We start from the raw sequence: 25,063 nt of genomic DNA on the forward strand, positions 1-25,063 counted from the left end.
ATTGCCCCTAGGCAGTTTTTTTATTCTTCTGTGAATAAGGTTTTAGCAGCTGGTGGTGCTGACAGGAGTTACACAACTTCCTTCTTTTCCTTGTTCTTTGTCTGCCGTGTTAAGCAATGTCATCTTGCCTTCTCCGCTGCCCTGATACCATATTTAACACTTGAAGGTAATAGATAAAATGAGGTTGATTGGTACACAATGTATAAGAGGAGTATTTAGAGCACGTCCCTGGAAGGCACTTACCCGGGTCACCAGCTCCCGGCCATTCTTCAGCCAGCTGTAGGATGGCTTGGGACGCCCACTTGCTCTGCACTCCCAGAAAATGTTTTCTTCTATAGCAATGTGGGCGTCATTGATTTTCTGGATCCAATTTGGATGAGCTGCAAGAAAGAGTGAGTCAAAATAAATCCTCTCATATTGACAATACAGAGCGGTGTCATCTGCTTATCAACAATGCTTCCTTCACAAAATTGGAGAGAACGAGATGAAAGGTAGTTTATTTGCCACACAGTTGAAAAACTCGGATTATTGAAATAAAAGACAGAAAAATAGATAGGTTGATACAAAGGCCGAGACACCCAGATAGAGCTAAAAATAAACATTTTGAAAGATACAGAGAGATGAGAAGGGGACAGGAATAGGTTGGGTAGTTAGATGGAAACAGATAGACAAGAAGACGGATAAAAAACAGATCTTTTAATTAATGATAGATAGAAACACGCCGGGGGAGTAAGTGATGTGCAGGGAGCGAGCGAGACAGGTAAATCTATATAGTTAGATATGTAACTTACTGAGATCTAGACTAACTGCGAGGGTGGATAAGTGATAGATTGTTGGAGATAAAGACTGTGATTAAAGATTGAAGGTAGAAGGAGTGATGAAAAATCTATAGGTGCTTAAATGACTATTCATCCCACACCAGTGAAATGGGGTCAACATCAAATATGGAGTACCAGTGGTATTGTGTGCATGGTGTCAGGCCTGTTGGGAGAAATTGACTCCTCTGTGTGTAAACTGTGAGGTTTTATTTTCAAACTACACAGATTATTTCAGAATTCCTGCCGTTTCTTGATCATTTTTAGCATGCGCGTCCCAAAGTGCCTGTTTAACAATGTTTTTTTTTCTGAGTAGGTGTGACCTATAGCTGGAAGTTCAGAAGTAAGTCAGGAGTACGTCATGCCAATTTACATAAAAATATTTCGGAACTGTGCCCAGAAAACCAACACCAAAGTGCAAGGCGTTTTGTGCCAATAGCAAGTAGGCTGTGATCTTCTCTGCTTACCATAGAATGTCAGCTGACCCCGGGCTACGTTCTTTCCTCTAGAGTTTTCAGCCACACACTCGTACAATCCGGCATCTTCCTGTTGAAAGTTTGGGATCTCCAGGACCCCACTGGTCCTGTGTCTGCGGACCTTTCGAGATATCTGTTTCCCATCAGCCCTTCTCCAGCTAATAGTAGGAACTGGGCTAAGGATAGAAAAAAATCAACAGCGTTAGAACCCAGCACTCTTTTCTGTGAAATTACTTTCCCTGTTCACAAAAAGCATAAGGGATTTGTTTAGATCTCCGCTTGATGGCGGGGCTGGTGGAGACACGGCCACCGCTATTCGCCTGAATGATTTATGTTACTTTGCGGGCTTAGGGCCTGATTACAACTTTGGAGGAGGTGTTAATCCGTCCCAAATGTGACGGATATACCACCAGCCGTATTACGAGTTCCATGGGATATAATGGACTTGTAATACGGCTGGTGGTATATCCGTCACTTTACCGTCACTTTTGGGATGGATTAACACCTCCTCCAAAGTTGTAATCAGGCCCTTAATGTTGGTTTATGGCCAAATGTGCTTTGGTCAAGGCAGAAGTAGTGCTTTCGGTGAAGCCACACGTTAGCTGCCAGCCCTCCATACCATGAAGGCATGGAGGAACAAGCAGAATTTGTTTCTCATATGTGAACCCTCAAAATGGGAGTTTGTTTCTGAAAAACAAAATATCAATGTCCCTGACGCATTTGAAGTTTATGACCAGTTCTTGGAGCGTTTGTTGTTTTTTCCTGCCCTAGACTGTTCGAGGGGGGGGTAGAAAAAACAGCATATATAACTCTTCTTACTTGGAGTCGGCTCAGCCCAAGGATGTTTCTGATTGCAGAGCAGGCTGAGGTCCCACCATCAGAAACTAAGCAGTTTCCCCACCTCTGAATGAGGCTGAGAAACCACCTATTATCAGCATTATTTCCATTACCACCCACCTCTAAATGAAGGTCTAAGTATTGCAGCAGATCTATATTAGTTTTGAAATGTCTGTGTCATGCTTGCGATGTCATAAGAAAGTCGTTTAGATTAGAAGAGCATGAAACAGACATGATATACTCATCATTACCTTATTGGAGTTCTCTTTGAACAAAAGTTTCTGCTTGCCATTATATATTTTTAACATTTTAATGGCCACATTATGAGTTGTCAGTAGTGATATCCCTGGTGGAGAGGGGAGCAAAGAGAGATTCCAGGAAACTAAAATCTTCCTGTGTTTGGAAACTCCAAACCTGGCTTTACTGGCTTCAGTTCCACACCTGGTGAAACTGTGGAAGACTCCAGGCAGGAACTTCAGCCAGAGGTGAGCGGGGCACCCACCTTCCCCATTCCTTCACCGCCTGGGGAACAGAAAATGCTCTAGTCAGTATTGCCCTGCCTTGCCCTGCCGTGCTTTTCTCCCAAATGTCCCACACCCTTCTGACCCATGACCAGCATTATCCCCACCACAGTGCTTACCATCTATTCAAAGGAATGAATAAACAGCGTTGATAAGGGGCTTCGTATTGGGCCCAGAATGAGGAATGGCATTCAGAAAAGATTTTAATGGATCCGCATGTTATTTTCCATTCTATCATCAATAACATGTAATGCCTGGGCATTAATATAATATTAGGTGCAGGGATACCAGATAGGATTGTGCATTCTTGCATGCTGTTATCCCCGCACCAAATAACCGGCTTCTCGTAATGAAGACCTAAGAGATCATCATATACTTAATACTTGCCCTATTAAAAAATACCTCTTCAGTCCTCTTAAAGGACACTTCAAATGGTCATGATCTATACTCTTGTGCTGTGTTATCTAAAAGGAGAGTCTTTGGGCACCCATCCAAGTGTTGCCTTCCTATTACACACACAGAGATTTAGAGTGCACACAATAAAAGCAGTGTAAACAAGAGCAATAATCAGTTGTATGTCATATTATTGAGAACACAAATATTGAGATACACTGATTTCATGAAAAATACAAATATAATACAAAAATACAAGTGTTTTCATACTTTCACAAAGCCAACCTATGTTTGTTGTGCTATTGTAGCACTACTAACATACTACAATTTGCAGTTTGTGGATATCTACCAGGCCGTTCAATTTGGTGGAGACATGTAAGTTACACTTTTGGAATTAATTTACACTCAGGTTTTATAAATGGCCAAAAAGAAGTAAACTTACTCAAAATGTAAATTGCTCAAAGTGTAAGTTACTTTTGTGAATCAGGCCATTTGTACGTGAACTACAAAAATATTGAAACAAATAATTGTAGACCAGAATATCATCAAACATGCTCTAAGTATATTGATTTTATTATGTAAGGCGTTTTATAGAATTTTTATTTAATTTAGATATTAAAAGTTAAAATAAAAATGCAATGAAAGATAAATAAATATGATATATAAAAAGATAGTATAAACTATAGTGTAAAGCACGTATGTGAAAAAACTTAAAACATAATTTAAACAATTAATAAAAATAGATCACATTGGAAGGATTAATCATAACAATAAAACAACAACAGCCATATAACAAAAACATATGGCAAACTATATAAAAAAGAATAAACCAAAAAAACAAATACAAGAACAATATCCTAATTGTTTTATTTTATAAATAATTACATAAATATACTAAAAAATATATAAAGACATTACCACTCCTAACTAAGTAATAGTAGAGGAAGTTGTGGACATTCCAGGGATCAGATTTACTATTCCCACTCTAATTTACCAACAGTAGAGAAAGGGTTGTACTTTGGATGGATCAGATTTACTATTCCCACTCCAATGTTACCAACAGTAGAGGAAGTGTTGAATTTTGTAGGGGTCAGAATTACTATTCCCACTGCAATCCTAGCAACAGTAGGGGTAGTGTTGGACTTTGAACGGGTCACATTTTCTTTTCCCACTCCAACATAAGCAACAGTATGTAAAGTGTTGCACTTTGTAGGGGCCGAGTTTATTATTGCCACTTAAATGTAATCAAAAGTAGGGAACATTTTTTATGGTGTGAGCTCAGCCCAAGAGCATTGGAGCACCTTACATGAGCATAAGTTACATTAAACAAGGTCAGTTTTTTTTTATTAACCACAAGAAGGTTAGGTGATTTGCCCAAAATCACAGATTGCTAGGACTCAAAACTGATTCCCCAGTATCAATAATGGCAGCTCTGGCATTAACGCTGCATCCACTCCTAATTTTGAAAGAGTAAGACCTACTACTGCCTCTCCAAAGTAAGGTAGCATGTTTGACTTCAGAGGCAATTTATTTTGCTCCAGTAGACAACAGGAGTCAGCAAGGTCAGCAAATGTATTTGTGCCTTGCGCGGATTTTAATTCTAAACTTCCATATCTAGATGGTGTGGGGGATGTACCTGCATCTAGTAGATGTGGTGTGTGTGAGAAAGAACTGGAGGCCTTTGTGGCCTCAGCTGATTTGTATAATGTTATGGAGGAAGTGGGGGCCAACAAGCAGGCTCTGCCAACATGTAGAGGCAGTAGTGGCTGCTCAGTCATTGACTATATCTTTATATCATATAATTTGAGGAGTCTGTTATGACACAGAAAAACTGTTGCCACTGAGTATGGAAATCATAATACGAATGAAATCATTTTGAGAGTTTCAACTAGGAAGTCTCATGAGGAGGCAACTTGTCTCGTGAATTTGCACCCCTCAACTGATAACGTTAGGCAATGCTGGAAGATGCATGACCCATTAAAGTTTCTTAAGAGCATAGTCGATGGGAACTTAGAAATGATCATAGAGTGTCTCCAATCAAGCACGAGCGATGATGGAGCAATTGTTAGTGCTTTTGTTAATTTGTGATAAGATTCGACTCTCCCTGTCTTGGCCCAATAAAGCTGATTCAAGATGTCCCGGGTGGTTTGACCAGGAATGTTCACAAGCTAATCATGCCTTGTGCAAGGCTTTAATAACCAGGCTGTGAAATCGTTCTCTAGTGGTCACCCAGCGCAAATTGTACAAAAGTGCCCTTGGTAAAAGAAGAAGGGAAGTTATTACCAATCAGTGGCAGCTGTTAACAATTGCAGCTAGGGCAAGGGAATCTAAGGTATTCTCGAGGGGTGTGTCACATTTGTGCACCTTGGATTCTAAAGAATCAATAACTGATTGCAACATAAAAGGGGAAGAATGGGATGCACATTTCACTCAAATATATTACACTGAAAATGATAATTGTGTACGATTTGGGACAGTAGAAGCCCTCCTTTAACATTTTCCCTGCTGGAAGTGGTATCAGCTATCCAGGAGAGTATGTGTGGGAAAGTGTCTGGCCCAAATGGTGTTCCTATAGATGTAATTAAATGTAACATTGACCTCTGGGCCCCATTGCTGGCTAATATTTACAATTCTCTAGATCTGGAGATGATTCCCCGTTCTTGGCTAAGTTCAATAAGTGCCTCAATATTTTAAAAGGGCAACACAGCAAAGGCTAAATGGTATAAACCTATTCCATTGATTGATATCCCTGCACAAATCCTGGGTAGAGTTTTATACAATAGAATAGTTGACTGGGTCACTGGAAATAAGGAGATTAGTAAGTGCCAATATGGCTTCAGAAGCGGCATTAAAACTTCTGACCAATGCCTTAATTTACATTTGACTATTGGCACGTACACAGTGGCCATGAAATCTAGTCTCAACCTAGCTTTTATGGACTTGTCTATGGCATTTGACTGCATGAGTCGCAGTAAGGTGTGGCAAACACTGGTGAACTTAAAAATGGATGCTGCCCTTATTCATATGCTGATTTCCTTGCACACAGGCACTAAGGCGAGGGTGAGGAATGGGAGGAATGGTGAGCTCACAATGGATTTTATGACTGGACGGAGGAGTGGCAGGGGTGGGTCCTCACCCCGCTCCTCTTTATTTTATACTTAAATTAATTAAGTACAGTTCTTAGTCAGTGTACCCCGATGTGCCCAGGGTGAAGGGCGTCCCTCCCTGTATTACTTTTATGCAGACAATGTGGTCTTAATTGCCCGCACCCCTAATGCCCTGTGCCTCTTAGTGCATACATTTGTTGATTTTATGGGTACATTTTTAACCAATCATTTTTAATGACATAGGTGTAATCACAAGAAGTCCTCGGCCTTCCATGTGGGTAACAGTGTTCTATTAAGCACTAGCACTTCTTTCATATTTGGGTGTTACTTTAGTTCCTCTGGCTCATGGGCCCAGCATATTGCACATAGTAGGGTTAAATTCTCGAGGATGGTTGACTCTCTGTAGTTCCGCCCCTTACCTGAAGGAGAAAGACCCTCACACTCCCTTATGTAATTGTATTCCAGCGAGTCTCCTCCAATAGCCACTTATGGGGCTGGTGTCTGAGGTCATGGGGACCCAATAAATCTACAAAGGGAGGAACATCATTTTCTTCAGAGAATTCTTTCAGCTCCCCGTCTACTCCTAGTTTTAAATTCCATAATGAACTGGATGTAGACTACTTAGATGATGTTGTCTGCAGCAGGCCAGCATTAATATTTTTGTCTGTTTGGAGGTCTGAAAAAATGGTGCTGACCAACGAGATAATTTTAGAGTGCTTGGCATATGATAGGGGTAACCTCATACCATGGCTGTCCTCTGTTAAGCATGTCTTGGAGGGAGCTGGGGTAGGTCACTGCTTCACAAGTGGAAGCCATGGGGAGACCATCAGTGGAAGGCAAGCAAAAGAGTTGTTGTTGGAGCGGGCTACAACTGAAAAACTGCGAGCACAAGGGCCAAAGCCAAGTATGATGAATTATCTACGTTCTAATCTGGGGGGCTTGTCTACAAATTATCTGTGGAACAATAATGCACATTGGTGCAGAAAGTTAGTGATCAGGTTCCGAGAAGGTATGGTGAGGTATTTACTTTGCTTTCCTCCTGGTTACCAACCAAGTCTTGGTTCCAGGTTATGCCCATGTTGTAATCTGCAAAAATAGACAACGATTCATTTTCTCTTCTTTTGTGATATCTGTATGATGCATACTAAAAGCTTTCTTAGACCGCTCCTGAAGGCTAGTAACATTCACACTCATATTGATGCCTATGACATTTTGATAGGGCTAGCTGATGATGATAGTTGTAATCATGCGTTTCTATTTCTTCAGGCTGCTGTTCGTCCGAGAAAATTTATGGACCCTGACTGTTTTACTGCATTGGTCACAGCTGTTTTTTAACTGTACATTTTATCTGATGTTTATTGTAGTTTAACTTATTTTATTTATGTGTGTATTATTTGCTTATATGGCTAACCTCAGCAGCCGAATAAAGATGTTTTGGAATTGAAAAATTATACTCCAATCTTTGCAACAGCAGGGAAACTGCCAGACTTTGAAGGATTCAGATCTACTATTTCCATTACAATCTGGGCAACGTCAGAGAAGGTGTTGGACTTTAGAGGGTCAGATTTACTATTCTCACTACTACATTCTTTAAATAAAATATTTAAATATAGAATAAAATAATTGCACATTTACAATATATTTAATAATAAATGAATCCATTAAATATAAACCAAGGTTATTTAGCTTAATGAATACACATTTAAATACAATAATTTAAAAGAAAAATAACAATAGTTTCAACTAAAACACTTGCCATCATGCAGCCATCAAAAGAATTACAACAATTAAATTAATATACCAACATTACATTATTATTCTATTTTAATGTAAATAAAACAAATAAAATGAACACCATACATATACAATTGACACAATTAAAAAAGAAACACACTGATCACATAATTATCAATTAATTAAAAAATGACAAATAATTAAAACAACAATTAATTAATGTACATAATTAATGTTCAAATAAATAAATTACTTTAAAAAGTATAGAGTAAAAATAACAATTAACAAATTGAAAAACGTCCTGCCTAAACCCCCTAAAAACCCAACAACCCCCTAATAAATTAACAATTTCCAATTAAATTGCAATTATTATGCATGTCATATAAAATGTACAAAATGTAGTAAACCATATTAAACACAAATATTATTATAATTCTGACATGCTCAAATACATTTATAAAAATAATTTAAAACATGATATTATATACAACTATGTTTAAAAAGATATGATAAAAACACCTAAAAACTAAATTCAAGAATAATCCTTTGGTTAGAGCACTACCTGTCATAAAATCTTAACCCTGCAGATTCTGCCACATCCTGCTTTGTAAACAATGCTGGCTGCACAAAACACACAGCCCTCATGTTTATAGTGTCATAGCTGAACAAGAGATTTCTTCCTTCATAAGATTGTTTGTTATTTTGAACTGAATCATAAGGACCATGCATGTTAAATAAGTGAAAAAGTGCCTGCCTCCCCACTGATCAACTTCATGTACAAAATATGATTTATTTGATCTTAATGGACATCATATGGCCAAAGTGAACCTTATACCAATTTGTTGTCCTGGGGGGACCCCTTGGAATGTGAAGAGGGTTGAAACGTGTCAACAGCTTTTTGAACCAGGCAGTGCATACCAAAGACACTACTGGCATATGGGGAATGTTTGGATGGAACTATGAACAAGATACATCCTGGTGATCAGCCAATTTTGAGATGAACTGTAAAAGCACCCTCTGTTGTTTGGCTCAATATGTTAAGGGTTACACACTAACTCCCAAATCCTAGAAGCCCTTTTTTGAGCAGGAAATTGATGAACTGGGACGGTTTCAGTATCAGATAATCTTTATGTGTTTTATGGTAATGGAATATAGCCATCCTGTAATGTAACTGTTTAGTTATGTTTCATGTGGGTGAGTTACTGTCTTTGATGTAATGTCACTGTCTTCTTTGTGTGCTGTTCCACGGTGTGTGATTTGCTTGAACAAAGCATTTCATAATTACAAAAAGAGTACATAATCAACCTCAATGGTAAATAAAGCGTGATGACAGTAATTCATTTGTGTGATCACCAAGTTTAAATGATATGATATATGTCGTGTCAGCACTAGCACCCACTCTTTTGTCAGTTTTCAGTGACTTAGCCTTACTGACATTAAATAAGCCGAACCACCCCTGTTTTAGTCAACTTTCTAAAAGTGGCCTTTACAGAGTTGCAATTTAAAATTCGACGTAACCATAAGTTAGGATTTTAATTTACAATTTCAGAGACACCAAACATGAGCTGCTTACCTGTTTCAATTTGTAAATGGCACATATAAATTGTAATAAGATACATCTAATGTTATTTTATGGAAGATGTAGGTCCTGAAGAAGTGAGCATAGGGGGTTTTCACTACCTGAACATGTAAAACGTAACAGTACATGTCAAACATGTTTTAATACACTGCACAGTGCCCTGCGGACTGACAAGGGCCAACCCTATAGATGCCTTACATGTAATTAAAAGGAAGGTTTGGGTCCGGCAAAGGTTTATTTTGCCAATTTAAAAGGGCTGTTTTAAACCACGCAGACATAGGGGTACAATGACAGGCCTGATACATGGTTAAAGTGCTACTTAAGTGGGTGGCACAATCGGTGCTGCAAGACCACTAATAGCATTTATTTTCAGGCCCTGGGCACAGGCAGTGCCACATTACTAGAGACTTACAAGTAAAGAAATATGCCAAATGGGTATAAGCCTATCTAGCATGTTTTAGGGATTGAGCACAAGCACACTAGCACTTGTCATCAGTGGTAAAGTGTGCAGAGTCCCAAGGCCAGCAAAACAAAATCATCGAAAACAGGGGGTTTGTAGGGAAAAAGTTAGGGGGAAAACCACGCCAAGGATACCAGGTCTAACAGGCAGTAATCCTTTTGCAAATTGTTTTTTTTTTAAATAAACATTTACATAAATGACACATTATGTGAGGGGAAGCCAGTAATTTGATAAAAAACTTTAAGTTTAAGTGCTTTGTATTATACTTACATATTGTGTCTGATTAAGTTATTGTGATGTGCATTAATTGAACCTAGCCTACTAAGTCAGCTCAAAAGAGAACTGAATACAAACATTGCTCTTTATTGTTAAATAGGAGCCGTCCATCCACAGGCTGAACTGCAAGATGAGTTACCAGGAAACCTGAGCTCAAATACCAGCTTTCTCACTTTAACCACATTGGGGAGTCCTAGGCTTTATTTCAGTGCCTCATGTTCCTTAAACGACCAATTTTAGAGTACCATGAAGTAAGCCAGTTCAGCTTGTGTGATTTACAAATGGTCACTGCTTTGTGGCATAATGTGATGTCTTTCATGGTTCACTTTTGGGAACATCACCAGTCCCCAGAAGTAATCCTGAACATTTGCAAATTAATGTTCATAGATAAATACGTTCAATACATGTCATTCGATGCAAGGATATACTTGAATGAATTATGCAGAAACACTCTGAAATGATGAAGAAATAATCATTTTTTTGGATTTTAAAGACTTTTTATCATGTTCTCACATAGGAATGTGCTGCATAACTTACGTGCCAAATCTGTTGAAGGTTCGGTTCTTGCTTTGGCTAATAAGGACAAGCATGAGCCCAGTCACACCTCTCTATGAATTTGCTAACTTCTCCGTCTCTCTGGCACAGATACAGCTCATAGTACTGCCTACATACTCTGCATTAATCTTTACAGACTTGGGCAGCATTATTGCCTTGTAATTATGACTGCATTCCTTTGACAACTGATGTTGCAAAGGAACATTCTGCAAACCTTCAGAGATGCTCATTTCTCAATAACGGTGCTCCACCCCCAAAGTCCCACTTGTCCAAGACCCATACATCCTAGTGTTTATATTTGCTAGATCCAGTGTTTTCTAAAAAATGATTTTTTTAGCTTTCAGTTAGTGTCAGACGGCACTTTGCTTCGTACCAGATACATAGTGGACAAGTGTATGATTCCAGTTGCACCAGGAATTCTCCCGTCACATAATAATCTTTCAAGCATTGTTTAGTCACAGACCAACCCAATTCATTATAAGGGCTGACGGAGGATTTGGACATCAGGGTAGTGAACATTTTATGAGTTGCTCTGGTTTCTCTGCTGTTCTCCACGTTTCTGATTCGTTAATCCACATCAAATAGGAAACCCAAAGGACGTACATTGAGCCAATGCAAAGGCTTTAAGCTCCCGGTGTAACCCGACCATTTACATTTGTATTATATAGCATTACGTCCAGATTTCTTAAACATAATTTACCTTACCAACCTCAAGGTGTTAAATTGACGTGAAGCATCACAATGAATACTTGTTTTGATCTAGCGCCATGTTCCCCATCACTGACATTTCTATGCACTGTAAGTAACGTGTTACTAGTTCATATTAAATTTGTGTGCATTGTAAAAGTAGAAGCCTAATCAGACTTGCCTGGATTTGAACGCGTGACCTCCTTATAAACATTTATGTCAGCAGCAACCATTCAGCCATTAGCCATTCTGCCATTTAGCCATTCAGCCATTCTGTAAGTTATTGAACACCATTAAGTGTTTCTGCAGCGGCTTTTGTCATAATTGTAATTAAACCTTGTTGTTATTTATTGAAAATTGCATAGTCCTCCTCTGCATTTCTGGTGGCCTTCTAGCGTTCTAACTGTCATCAGAAGTGATAGCAAGCTGACCAGGATTATTCCCACAGCGACTCATCAATGCCCTCGATTGCGCACACAGTCAGGGAAAGTGTACACACAAGCATATTGTTGCTGCACACAGAGAAAATAATTAAAGGGGCCATCTCTCATGGGTACTGGCTTCTGCCATGATTGTCTTTTACCACTGAAGATCCCATGTACTATTAAACATTGTTTGTACTTCTCTGGATAGAGCTGGATTCTTGAGATTTCCTCAAGCCAGGAACTTCCAAGTTCTCAAGAAGGCTTCCTTTAGTGTTTGGGAATGTAGACGGATAATCATTTGCAATACCCCATGGAAATCTTTGCTGCAGTGTACACTCGCATTCCTGTTGAAAGCCTGTGTACTTTTGGAGCCCCACTATAAGTTTGAAAACATTGAATACTGGCAAAAAGTCCAAATTGAATTATTCTCAGCTAAGTGCAGAACTTTTCCACTCTTGAAGCTAACATGAGCAGCTCCAAGGTCGCCTTACCTCGGGCATTCTTGGAGGTGCTCTAGACCCCCAAACTGCATCTAGAGTCAATATAATGGTCTGCGTCTCCAGTATTTCTTTCTGGTAGAGATGTTATCCACCCCACAATATGGCCTTGTCACTGTTCCTCAGGAGACAGCATGCAATAGTGACCCTACTTCACCCAGGAGAGAGCTGAGTCATTTCCTTTTATCAAAGCTAGAATGAGTAAATTTCACCCTTTTCCCCACTTCTGACCATTCTGGTAAAAATATGCCCACTTCACTGAAAATGGGGCATTTCCAGGAAAGACTTACACATTATGGTGTTTCGCCATTTCGTTATTCATGAGAATGGCCAAAGTATATGGTGCTTCTGCACTTAGTCAGAAGTGCCGAATTTATATTTGCCCTAACTTAGTCTGAAAAAATATTTGTGTGCCATTCAACAGAAATGTGCGTAAATTATGCAAAATAAATGTTGACAATGTCACTGCACTCTAAATCTGGATTGTCCCAGAGTATTTATGCACAATAATGATTGCGGCCTTCTGTACTTCATATACTATGGTGGTCATTTTGAGTTTGATGGGGGGAAAAGCCTGCCCGCCACACTCCCACAGTCAGGTTACCGTCGCCTTCCATGGGCCCCTTTACTAGTTCCCCACTGGGTCATCGGGGGAGCAGCCCACAAAATTGATGCTGGCTCATAATTGAGCTGGCGGCAATGTTGCGATGTGTAGGGTGCAACAGCACCATCGCGCTTCTCACTGCGCGACGGTGCTGTCCTTGGGGGTCCCTGCACTGTCCATGCCAAGTAAATGGGCAGTGCAGGGACCCCCAAGGGGCTCCCTGTACCCCATCTCCACCAGCTTTTACATGACAGTGCAACCACCATGTAAACGCTGGCAGAGATGGGGCTCGTAATCCCCAGGACGGCACTGCATGCAGCGCTGCCCTGGTGGATTAAGACCGCCAGCACTGCCAGTCCCTCCAGTGGAGGGAAACTGGCGGCGCTAGCGGTCCGACCGTGGCCGAACTGCCATGGTCATAATGTGGCAGTCTGACCACCACCAAAGTGGTCGGACCACCGCTTTGGCAGCAGCCAGACCACCTCCAAGGCACTGACAGTCAGAAGACCGCCAGGGTCGTAATTAGGGCCTATATTTATTTCAGCATCACCATTTAATTTCCATAGGCTTTCTCTAATTCGGGAGATTATATGCTATGTACCAGAGATTAAGCTGTTGGTAGGTTCTTAAAAAGTCACCAATCTGCAATCATGACTTTATTGCGTCCGTTGGGTGCAGGTTTATAATTTTTTCAAATTTGCAAAGATTTCCAAAAGTCACTGGATTCCCGGAGTACGTCAAGAACAGTTTCGTGAATTCCCCCTGACATGCGTGGGAAGACAGTTTTGCATCCTTCATTGCACATTTTGTAAAATGATTGCTTCCACAATACCTGCCATTAGTACAATTTCACCTTTATTTTTGATGTATGCTCCTAGTGAGAATCACCTTCCGCTGAACTCCACCAATTTAGGATGTTCTCTTCACATTACTACCAGGGACCCAGATTTGCTGCTGCCCTTGACAAGTAAATCGCAGACCGTTTCCAGGGTTGCAATGGGTCTTAGGGAAGTTTGGGAATTCCCACAATTGTAGGAATTTGTGTGTGCTTTCAAACTTTCACAGTTGTCTCCATTCTTGAATTTGCTCTCCCTGCACCTGGGAGAAGGTGTACTCATACATAATACTATACAATACTAAGGTAATAATGTGCATGAGGAAATTCATTTACCAGTTCGAATTCACATTTTTTATTTAAAAAAATTGAAAAAAATTAATTGGTGTTCATAGGTATGAGTATGTTGTTGTTCCATGCAAATACGTTTTTGTGACCTAATCGTGCCCTATACTTGTGCTATATTTGTGACATAATTTATGTTTTTTTTTAATATAATAGGAAAATGGGAATTTCAAAATAATCACTGGGAGAAGGTGTTTCTAATCCCAGAGACTCGCATTTGTTTCACCATGAAAAGCTGCATTTTTAGACTCGTGGTGCATTATTTGCGTAGATATATAATTTATCCTCAATAATTTAATGTTACAGGAGACAACATTATGGTGTTACTACCAACAGTTAAGTCATAATGTTGTCTCTGTTTTTATTAATAGGGGAGCATGGAAGGCAGTGTATCCGGCTCCCACTAGTCTGGCACTAGATACTTTTCTAGGCCTGAGTTCTGTAAAATCTTAAATGGCTCTAAGCCAATAGAATCCATTGATTTGTTAGATGTTAGTTGTCTATTTTTAATAAATTATTGGTAGCTGCAATGTGTCCCATATCTTGCGTGACAACTTTAGCCGTTCCTGCGTTTTTAACCCCAAGTAATTTTTAGCCTGAGCCTTGTCATTTAGAATATTTGCCCTGTGTGTAACGTGACATCATTTACAATCATTTAAAATAGTAGGATCCAAAGCAAAATTGGGTAGTAGGCTCATTAGAATGGCAGCAGCATAGCAGGGCAAAGGAAATGGATGTAGCAAAACCCTCACGTTAGCAGCTTAAGCTTCGGAGCAGGGGAGCTGGCACTGTGTTGGTGAACTGGATGTCATGAAAACATGAATTAGTTATTTAGGGGCCTCGACTGTCTTCATAAACAAATGCTCATAAATAACATTATTGGACGATACCATGACAGAGGAATGTGGGCCATGGGCTGACACATACATTCAAGTAAAGAAAGAGAAATTATGAAAATTCCAGAAAACAGAGACTAACAAACTTAAAAAGAAAGCATGAGAGAAATGTGAGAAAGCAAAAAGTAAGCATGAGAAACAAGCATTGGCAAAGCCAATAGGTTTTGCCTTTGTGGCTTTGCCAATGATTGTTTTTTTGTGATGCTGAGCAGCGTTGTTAAAAAGAAGTTCCTTTGCCGGTATTGTTTAGTATTAACAAAAAAAAAGAAAAAAGGAGTGATGAGACAGCTGCTGTTGGCAGTCATGTAATTCTGTAAACCCGTGCATATGCCATGGCACTATTTGCTTTTAGTTTTTGTTGACCGATCTAAATTGACACATGTCACTTAAGATTGGTCAGTAAAAAAAATTGTGTGCAAAAGTGCTTTTCGGAAACCCAGCAGCAGTTAGCAGCCTGGTCCTCCAGAATATATATATTTAAAAAAGCAGAGTGGAGTAGGTAATGAAGGAGCAGGATGGGAAAGTAAAGAAGAGTAGGCGGGGTAAAAGGGGAAGGACAACACAGGGTGAGAAGAAGCACAAGATAAGACACAACAACAAGGGGTAGGATGAAGCACACGAGGGAGACAGCAACATGGAGAGCATGGGGATTAAGGGGAGAAGTACACTGGAGAGAGAGAAAGCAGCACAGAGAGAGAGAGGGGAAGAGCAAATATTTGCGCGGGGAGAGAAACATAGAGGGAGAACACTGCAAAACACATGAACTCAGATGAAGTGCTTAATCAAAAAGAAAAAAATAGTTTCCTAAAATTGAGCAGTGGACAAAAGTCAGCCAGCCAAGCGGATGGTAAAGAGGCTATGCTCCAAGAGAAGCACAAGCACGAAAGACACAGAAAGCCACCAGCAGAGAGTGACAACAAAGCCAACCAATGGTAAGCAATGGGCGGGCTCTGAGCCCCTATAAGTTCTTGATAACCGCACAATAGGTCTTTCACAGCCAGACAGCTTACACTATCTGGAAGACTCAACCTAAAAAGATGGGTGGATAAGAAAAAGAGAGAGAAAGCAAAGGAGTAGCAAATAAGGGTGATAGGAAAGAAGGAAGAAAATTGAAAGGCAGAATGGAAGAGTAAAATAAAGGACTTGTGAAAGAAACTGTGCCCAGGATGATGAAAGGTGTAACATGAAATTATGGTTGCAATTGTGAAAGGCTCAATAGGTGTAAGATGTAATAGATGTAAGGATGGTAGAATGGACAGATGGGTGAAAGGATGGGTAAAGGATTGGTGAAAGTATAGATGAGTGAAAGGATGGTTAAGAAGGCCAAGGCATAAACAGATGGGTGCATTCATCGATTGAAGGGGGAAATGTTGAATGCAGAGATAGATATAAAAAGGATGAAAGGGTGAAGGGAACTATTCTAAGTAAGGTCCTGTTCGTTCACTTTATGTGCTTGTGTTTAGAAGCATGGTTAAAGTGGTGGATATGTTATATTTCAGGCTACTCTCTTGGACCTGGACGTGGTGTGTTGGCCCCAATTCCCAGCTGGGACTGGATGGCACCTACGTTACAGTCCAGCCCTTACAGCACTCTTTTGGCTGAAAATCATCAACTGCTGTAACACATAACAGTTTGAAGAAGTACATAAACTACAACATTATTTCTTTCCAATTCGTTTTTATATTTTCAAACAACGTAGCCATCAAGGGGCCACAGAACACATATGTTGCATGCAGCTATTCCAAACTTTTTAGCCAACAATACTGTAGTTTCAATAACCATCCACTCTAATGAATTTAAACTTTTAAAGTCTCCTGCAGAGATCTTTGCTTGTCAAGGTAGCAAGTTACAATAGTAGTATGACAATCCACTAAGTGGAAAGTAAGCTGTGATGGTGTGCCACCAAACGGCTATACTGTAACACTTTAAAATGCTCTTGGCAGAAGACAGCTATTTTGAATAGAATTTGATTATTTGGTACCGATATTTAAGCTAAGATGATCAGAGGTGCAATTTTTTTTAAATCGTACTTACTTGCCCAGGGCAAAGCACTCCAGCTTCACAGTTGTTCCTTTCGCAGAAGGGACTGTTTCGGGGAAGTGAACCTCAATCTTTGGCTCGTATTCACCCATTACACCTGTAGAAACAAAATCAGCATTAATCTGTTACCAGCCTATACTAGTGTGCACTGGATTACAATGGTGTAGGGGGATAGCGGACTATTAATCTGTTTCATCCTATTTGATTGGATCTCCAAGATCCACTGTTGGGCATGATTAAAACAAAGGTGGTTGGGGACTCCTCATGGCTAACGTCGTAATCTGATGAGAACTACAAGTTTATATACTGATGATATGGGAAACCTCACTAAAACATACCTGGATTTCACATTTACCCATATTCCAGCAGTCTCAAAATGTATTATTCGCACTGTCAGTCTTAATGACTGCTGAAACCTGTTTTCTGTCAATGTAATGCAATGTTTGTGTACCTTAACTGTTCTTATGTATCAAAACTGTCCTCGTGTAAAGTGATCGATCACTCATTTGGGTCTTGTTCACGCCATAAAGAACAGTAAAATAATAAAAAAAGAAGAAGAATTCATACTCTGATGTGATGAGGGATCTCAGTGGTTCATACGACTCAACTGAAGGGATATTACTAAATTGTACAGCAATGCATACTCTCACAGTATGGTATAAAGGCAATACTATAAGTTAATTTATGTTGTGGTGTTGCACTAACTACCCAGCGTTTCTAAACTGCTGCTACAGGAATCTACAACAACATTAAATTACCTTTACCCGGATGCGATAGGAACTTCACGGATGTGATTCAAGCCCCCGTGGGATATAGATTATGATGTTCTTGATAGAATGTAAAGGGTATTCCACATTGCTCATACGCTGTTGTGAAGGGAACTTTCCAGAGTTCAAATCCCAGTAAAATGAAAACTCCTTGTGCGCTGTTCGTAGATCTCTGCTGATAAAACTCTTATGTGAGGTGGGCTGATGTTATACTGTAAAGGAGACTCCTTATTGTTCAAACCTTTTTAAGGTGTCTACTCCTAGTCGTTAGTGCATCAGTGCGACTGTTAAATACACGTTGTCATGATCTGGCATGAAGGGGATTTTCCATGGGTCATTTCATGATCTTATGAGAACTCTTCAGAGTTCAGAAAACTTTGCAACTTGGCACCGCCTTAGATTGATGCCGCTTAAATGTGTTTCATGGTATGAAATGAGGGGAAATGCCTAGAGCTCAAAGATGGGTGTAAGCAAAGAACCCTTAGCTCATACCTGGGACCAGCTCAGCACGGTTAGCTGAGCTGCTGCAGAAGTAGACATTGTCTGTAATTGTTTGTTGTAGGAAAACCTCGTGGTTCACAACCTAGTGTGAGGTGCCGGTCATTCCTTCATGTGATTGGGCATTCCCATGGACACATATTTTTTTATACATATATCTCTAAAGGGGCTTTACTATCTCTTGTCCCCAAGTTAAGTTAACCTGCTCGTCCGAATATCTGGGTTGTTAACTCATAATTCTTTATGGCGTGTTTTATTTGGAACATCAGTGTATTCTATCTGAGTACAATTTACAAGCAGTGGCGTAACGAAACTTGAGGGGGCCTCCCTGCAAAGTACAAGGAGGACTGCCCCCCTCCGAACTCACTCGGGAACTCTCAGGCCGGGGTACTGTCCCGAGGGTACTCCATGGAGCTCGCCCCCACCACCGCAGGGGCTGTGGAGGCCTTTGTTACACCACTGTTTACAAGCTATTATTCAAGATATCTTACACCATGTGATTGTTTCTCTGTTACTTGTCTTGCATTGGAAGTAATTAAAAGAAGATCACATTTTATTTTATAAACATTGGATGACACGGCAAGAGAGATAGTAAGACAATATTTATGTGCAAGTTATAATCATTATTTTTGATCAAGACTGATGTAATTAATGTCAGGTGTGTAGCAGAGGAGTGGGATTCTTGTACATCTTTCAGTTTGATGTTTACATTTTGTGTCTGCAGACAACATGCATGACAGCGCGGTTCAAGTCAAATCCACCATGCTGTGATAAGGCGTGCACTTGCCATCATGCGATGGAAAGAACTATAAAGCCATGCATATTGCAGTGTCAGAAAGACTGGATATTCAAGTATACATGATATTTGGAAATCTACTTATTTCAAGGAGTCTAAACAAGAACCTATATTAGAATAGGGACATCTTTACCAGGATTGATCACTACATCCAATCTGACCATGAACTCTTGCCAGGGTCACCTTATACTCTTGTCCAGCTCTGATCTTATGCGACATCATGGTTCACTTAAAACTAACACATTGATTATAGAACAGTGTGACTCTCTGCACAGATATAGTCGCCATGTTGAACAAAGGTTAAAGCTTTTACTTGACCCAAGGACTTTCAGTGTGATCATGTGCAATTGTCACTCGGCCACTTGAGTGTCAAGGTATTGGCCAGGACCTCCAGGGGGACACCAGGGCTTTTTGATTGGTTATCCTTCCCTTTGTCTTTCAACAGAACAACTTTTGGCAATTCCCTTGCAATGCATTTGTCCTTTTCACCAAAATGTTTGAAGCTCTTTTCTGAATCACTCCCTTTTTGATTTATTGAATGTATATGTTTTTACTTCATCTCGGTGTAGACATTACGCTAGGAGTTTCTTTAAGTATATTGGGCCAGATATATGAAATTGTTTTGCACTCGCAAAAGGTGCAAATCGCAAAATTCGGCAGTTTGCGAGTGCAAAACTGTGGTCTGCAAAGCATGAAAGGCATTCGCAGACCACAAAGTGAAAATCGCTAAAATTGCGATTTCTTGTGTTGCGACCTGGATTTTGCGAGTTGCAATTTGGGATTCGCAAAATCCAGGTCACAAGGCGATGCTGCAAAAAATCGCAAATTGCGATTTTTCGCAGAATGGCATTTTGCACATGCAAAATACCATGATATGCAAACAGGTGTTAACCTGGTGCAAAATTTAAAAATGCAGTTAAACTGCATTTTTAAATTGAACATGTAAAGCACACATGCCCTTTTGGCATGTGTGTACCTTACATGTTGCAGAAAATGATTCAGGGGTGCAGCAGAGGGGGCCTTAGGCCCCCAGCACCCTAGGCTTTTGCATTTCCAAAATTGCGATTTCTGCTTCAGAAATCGCAATTTTGGAAATGCAAAAAATTCGCAGCTAGCTGCGGATGGGGCCGGTATTGCAATTTGCAATTCGGTAATAGCATTTGCGATTTTTAAGAAATCGCTATTACCGAATCGCAAATGTGATACACTGCAGTTTGCGAGTCGGAAATAGCGATTTCTTAAAAATCACAATTTCCGATTCGCAAAGGGCCATGATGATACATCTGGCCCACTGTGTTTTAGATTGGTTTGTTGCATACTAAATCAGGAACCTTTTCTTCAAGATTGACTTGCTCCTCAGGCCAAGCTAACCCAGGGTTAGAATAGATCACCTTTATTGAAACCTTCTTCTTGCTATTTATGTCTTTGTTTGAGCAACGTTGTAGGTTAGCCACAGCTCATCTAAGAGAGACTGCAGACTGCTTACTCATTAGCTTGTCAGCAGATTTCTTAATAAATGTAATAAATGGCATGGTGATTAGCAGCAGAGTAACAGGCGCAAAAGACGATATATGATGTATGAAAAAGCACCGAACATGCTCCTCTGATATACAGACATGCCTATCAGCATATGAGATTTCAAGGAGGGTGAAGTACGAAAGTTGTGGCTCATAATCCTATTGAAGTCAACTGTGGTAAGTAGTATTTTGGAGTGCGGGGAAAGTTTGCTTGACAGGCTATCCCACTGAAGTCTATAGGAGGCATCTATCATATTGAGAGGATGAAAATGATCCCAAGGCATTGATATGGCATAGCCTACTGTCAGGTGAGAGTTATGTATGTAAGGGGATTGTCTGAAGAACAGTAGCGCTAAGTCATGTTTGGTTTGTTCCTGTTCACACAACTTTTGTGCAACACTCCACAAACAAGCAATGACCAAGGCAATAGGTCTGTATCCAATGTGCAAACACATTAGAACATTCCATTAACCACCAGAAGCAGACAGAGAGAGCTACAATTGTAAAATGGTCCCTGAAGTATCACTTGAGTGGAGGTGGAAGCATGCACCCAAATAGAATAAGGTGACAAATGAATACTCCATAGGGCTGAGACAATATGAAAAAAGGCCTGATGTATACCATGGAGGTAATAATACTTTGTTGCAACAGTGATGGAGTATACATTCCATCAAGATAAAGGTTGGGCTGCCCAACTTAGTTGCAGGTGTACCATAGGTTTGATCACAGCATAGACTACTCTGTCTCTGCCATGATTAAACCCCATTGACAGCCCTGCGAAGTAAAGGCTGTCGGAAGCAGACCTCCAGTGCCACCTATCTGATTTAGATGGGCGGAATTAGCGATCAGGGCAGCGAAACCTGCTAAATGTTTCCCGCACCTTGGGAGATGACTCCCATTGTGAGAGGACATTTTCCTTTTTATTTCCAAAAACAAAATCCTGCCTCGAGATGGAAGGCTCCATCATGTTGACTGAGCCCTGCACCAAACTTCAAAAAGCACTGACAGAAACTGCCATGATGGCGGTTCTTGCCAATGCTTTAGAAATGACTGCCAACTTGGTGGTCATTTGTAAATTTGGCTGGCTACACCTCTGTCAGGGCAACAGAGTAAATTACCCTGCCTCATTGACAGTAGGTCTAAAGTCTCAAGCCAATGCTGAAAGAGACTTATTAAAGAAAGACAATGACTATAAAGGGTCGAGCTTAAGCCCACTCTACATATATATTGAAAACAATAGGTCTATTTGTCAGTTGTGCTATCAAAATCCACCCTTGAGAACCTGGACTATGCTACTTCTCCCAGTTTGAAAAAAGTATGTACCAGCTATTTGAGCATCAGCACTGAGATAACATTTTATTATGCTGCATCTGGAGTCTTGCTTGTGTTTGTTTATGGTTATAGGTGTTTGTATGGTGCTGTGTGCCCCCTGCTGGGACTCTGTGAGCATAAAGAGTGCATCTGCATTGTCATAAAACAATACAACACAAGTCATGCTCTAATGCGACAGCTAATGTCCCACTGTGTGCACGACACACATGAAAGATATGGAACACGATGCACACGAGAGGCCTCCAATCACCCTAAAGCAGCGAGACTGCTTTAAAGGGTTCGCTAATGCATCACGTTTATTTGTTTGTAGGGGAGGAAGGCATGCTTTTAAACACCGCCGAGCTCGGGGAATACATCAAATCTGCTGCTTTTAAACATCGCTAACCTCTTTAAGTCTGAGAACTGCTAAGCTGCTTGACAGTCCCGGGAAAAAGTAGAATATCGCTGCGACATAACATTCATTAGAAACTTATTTAAAATACAGCATTCATGCCCACTCCGTTTCTAACCTTTTTTATTTTAAAGTCATTATTGGGGAGAAGGGCAGTTCGCTTTGTCTCTTCCTTGATTTGTCAGTAAATAAATATATTATGCATTATGTTCTGATGGGTAGTAGTTGTGAGGCGCAACATCAGCTAGTGCACTGACTTCTTAGTGCTTGGGCTGTCAGGGTTATGGTTGGACTGGGTTGCTTAGTGTTGTTTCTGTGTTTGTGTTCTCTCTGTAGCTTTATCGCAAAATGCTTCCTCACATGAAAAATTTATGAAAGGATGCATTTTATGCAGAAATATAAAGCTAAACGACAGATTTGCATTTTGCATTATTGCGTGCAATTTCAGGTGACTTCCCCAACATTTTGCAAAGTTTCGAACATCCCTAGACTCACTCCAATAACCATAGCCATGTTTGTACTCCTCCCCTGGCAAACAAAAGATCTCAGGAAGAGGGCGGCAGGGGAAATCAGATGTACACAGATCGACGCATGGGTCTAAAAGAATTTAAATTCAATGGATGTAGGGCAGGGGGTGAAGCAGAGAAGGGATATCGATGTTGCATGGTGAAAAGTTTAAACCCTCTCTGCCCCATAGCTAACAAATGCACATCTGCTATTATCCTTCCCTGCTTACAAAACTCTTCCTTGAACTTTCTTGTTCAATTAAACACCTAGAAGCATCTCAATATGAAATAACCAAAAGAGCAACACAGAAGTAGCGTTGGTCACTCATCGATGACATTCTATCTCGCTTCCAACCTGGTTGAGGAATTACATCTGTTCATAACTCCCACATCACTGACCATTGGTGCGGTCAGTGATATCTGTGCCTGTTCGTGATATCTGTGCCTGTTCGCAGTGGCTGGCATCATCGGTCATGGCATATTATTGAACTGACTTCACTTTCTCTCAAGGAGCTGCAGGACTCGAACTTAAACTGGTATCTCTGTCACAGAAGACAGTTCCCAAGCCATTCCTGTCTCCTTTGACAAAGTTAGCAGTATTGATCCATTGCTGTGTCCCACAGAGTTCAGGTCTATGCACCATTAGGCTAATTCTCTACATGTGTCCCTTGGCAGAGGTCACAAGGTCATCCAGATTAACTCTCTTGTTTATTGAATCTAGTGACACGGCTAAGACTGGATAAAAGGTGATCCAATTTGGCACCATCTTTATTCCTCGCCTACTAGCAATCAACAACTAGCTGAAGAACAATTGTCACAATTGTAGCAATCACCATTAGCTAAAATTCTTTGGGGACAACAACTTCTATTGTCTGTCTTTGGGCACAGGCCCTTTTCTCAATACAGTTAGCCATGTCTGTGATCTTGGTTTCTTTCATCTTCAAAACCTGAGAATGATATGCTTATTTTGTGCCTTTCCACATTAGTTGACTTTTGTGAATTAAATCCTTCACTATTGCAGCACCATCTATTAGGGCCTCTGCGCTTCTCTGTTAAATCACCTATACCAGGGCTATCCTACAGCACGCAGCTGTCTCACCCACATTATTTACTGGGACCACATCCTTCCTGAATGCTGTACACTGTTTCCTGATGGAAAGTCAAGGGAGTTGCTCCTGAGAAGCTTTTTTCAGTTAGCATAGTTAGTTGTCCATTACTCCCACAATGCACTCTTCTGTTCTATTAGAGGACTTAAAACTGCATTCTGAAACCTCCAACCTTCCAGCTGCTGTGAGCATGCAAGCAAAATGTACAACTCCCAAAACACATTGCAACAAGTTATTGGTGACAATGTTGCTTGAACCTGATCACATCAACTTTGCGGATGCCAAAACCCTCCATCGAAAAACTACAGCTCTCAGGGTGATTTGTACTGTAAACACTGTGCTCCCAAAATTTCAGTGGTGTGCAGAGGACATACATAAAGCAATGCTGAGAATCTGTTCACTAACACTGAGAATCATCTGGTGGGGATTGATGGTGCTGTCTGAGCTCTTTTCTAGAAGCTCTTTGTATTCCTTGTTTGTGGTACCTGTGTGTATGTTCCCAGAACAGAGAAACTCTAAAGAGGGGTTATATTTCCGATATCGAAACTGGATTATGACAGTGCTTCCTTCTCAAGCCTTTTTTGATGGCCTAATGCCTTTCATGAAATTGTTGAAGTAAGCTCTTTGGCTCCTCATTGGTTTTCATCACCAAGCAATCTCCGTTGCCGGGGCAGTAATTCAGTTTCCCCATTGCCTGTTTTGAGAATTGCACAGTTCGATTACTGGGAAAACCCACCAGAATCCATTCTTGTTCTCACCTAGATGTCTCAAATTTGTTATTGGAGGATCCCATGTTTCGTTGAAGGCCAGTTTAAAGTTATTTTGTATTATTACATATGCATGTATATATGTATGCTTGTATGTTACAGGGTGAAAAAATAATGCAATAAAGATCTGTACTAAAAGGAGAATACAGGGGAGTGTAAGGACAAAGAAGGGGGTAGCGAGTATGAAGGGGAAACGAGGGTCTTGCTGTGGTTGACAATGGTACAAAGATGATGGCTACACTCGTAAGCTACACAACGGTGTTAAACTTGTGCCTTTGTCACCCATCTAGTCACTGTGGTG

The 25,063-nt window shown here is 40.4% G+C and overlaps 1 protein-coding gene across 3 annotated transcripts in view; it reads right to left on the reverse strand.

Annotated features, from left to right (window-relative positions):
- The window catches only part of LOC138258996 (contactin-4-like), a 789,032-nt gene that overhangs the window by 217,936 nt on the left and 546,033 nt on the right, over positions 1-25,063 (reverse strand). For all 3 annotated transcript variants that reach the window (XM_069206362.1, XM_069206361.1, XM_069206363.1), the window contains exons 7-9: positions 17,077-17,179; positions 1,283-1,467; positions 244-380 (exon numbers count right to left, since the gene is read on the reverse strand). In XM_069206362.1, the coding sequence (XP_069062463.1) occupies positions 244-380; positions 1,283-1,467; positions 17,077-17,179 (425 nt within the window). The remainder of the gene's footprint in view (positions 1-243; positions 381-1,282; positions 1,468-17,076; positions 17,180-25,063) is intronic.

The sequence above is a fragment of the Pleurodeles waltl genome, chromosome 9 (assembly GCF_031143425.1).
Source record: "Pleurodeles waltl isolate 20211129_DDA chromosome 9, aPleWal1.hap1.20221129, whole genome shotgun sequence".
Taxonomy (NCBI): Eukaryota; Metazoa; Chordata; class Amphibia; order Caudata; family Salamandridae; genus Pleurodeles; species Pleurodeles waltl.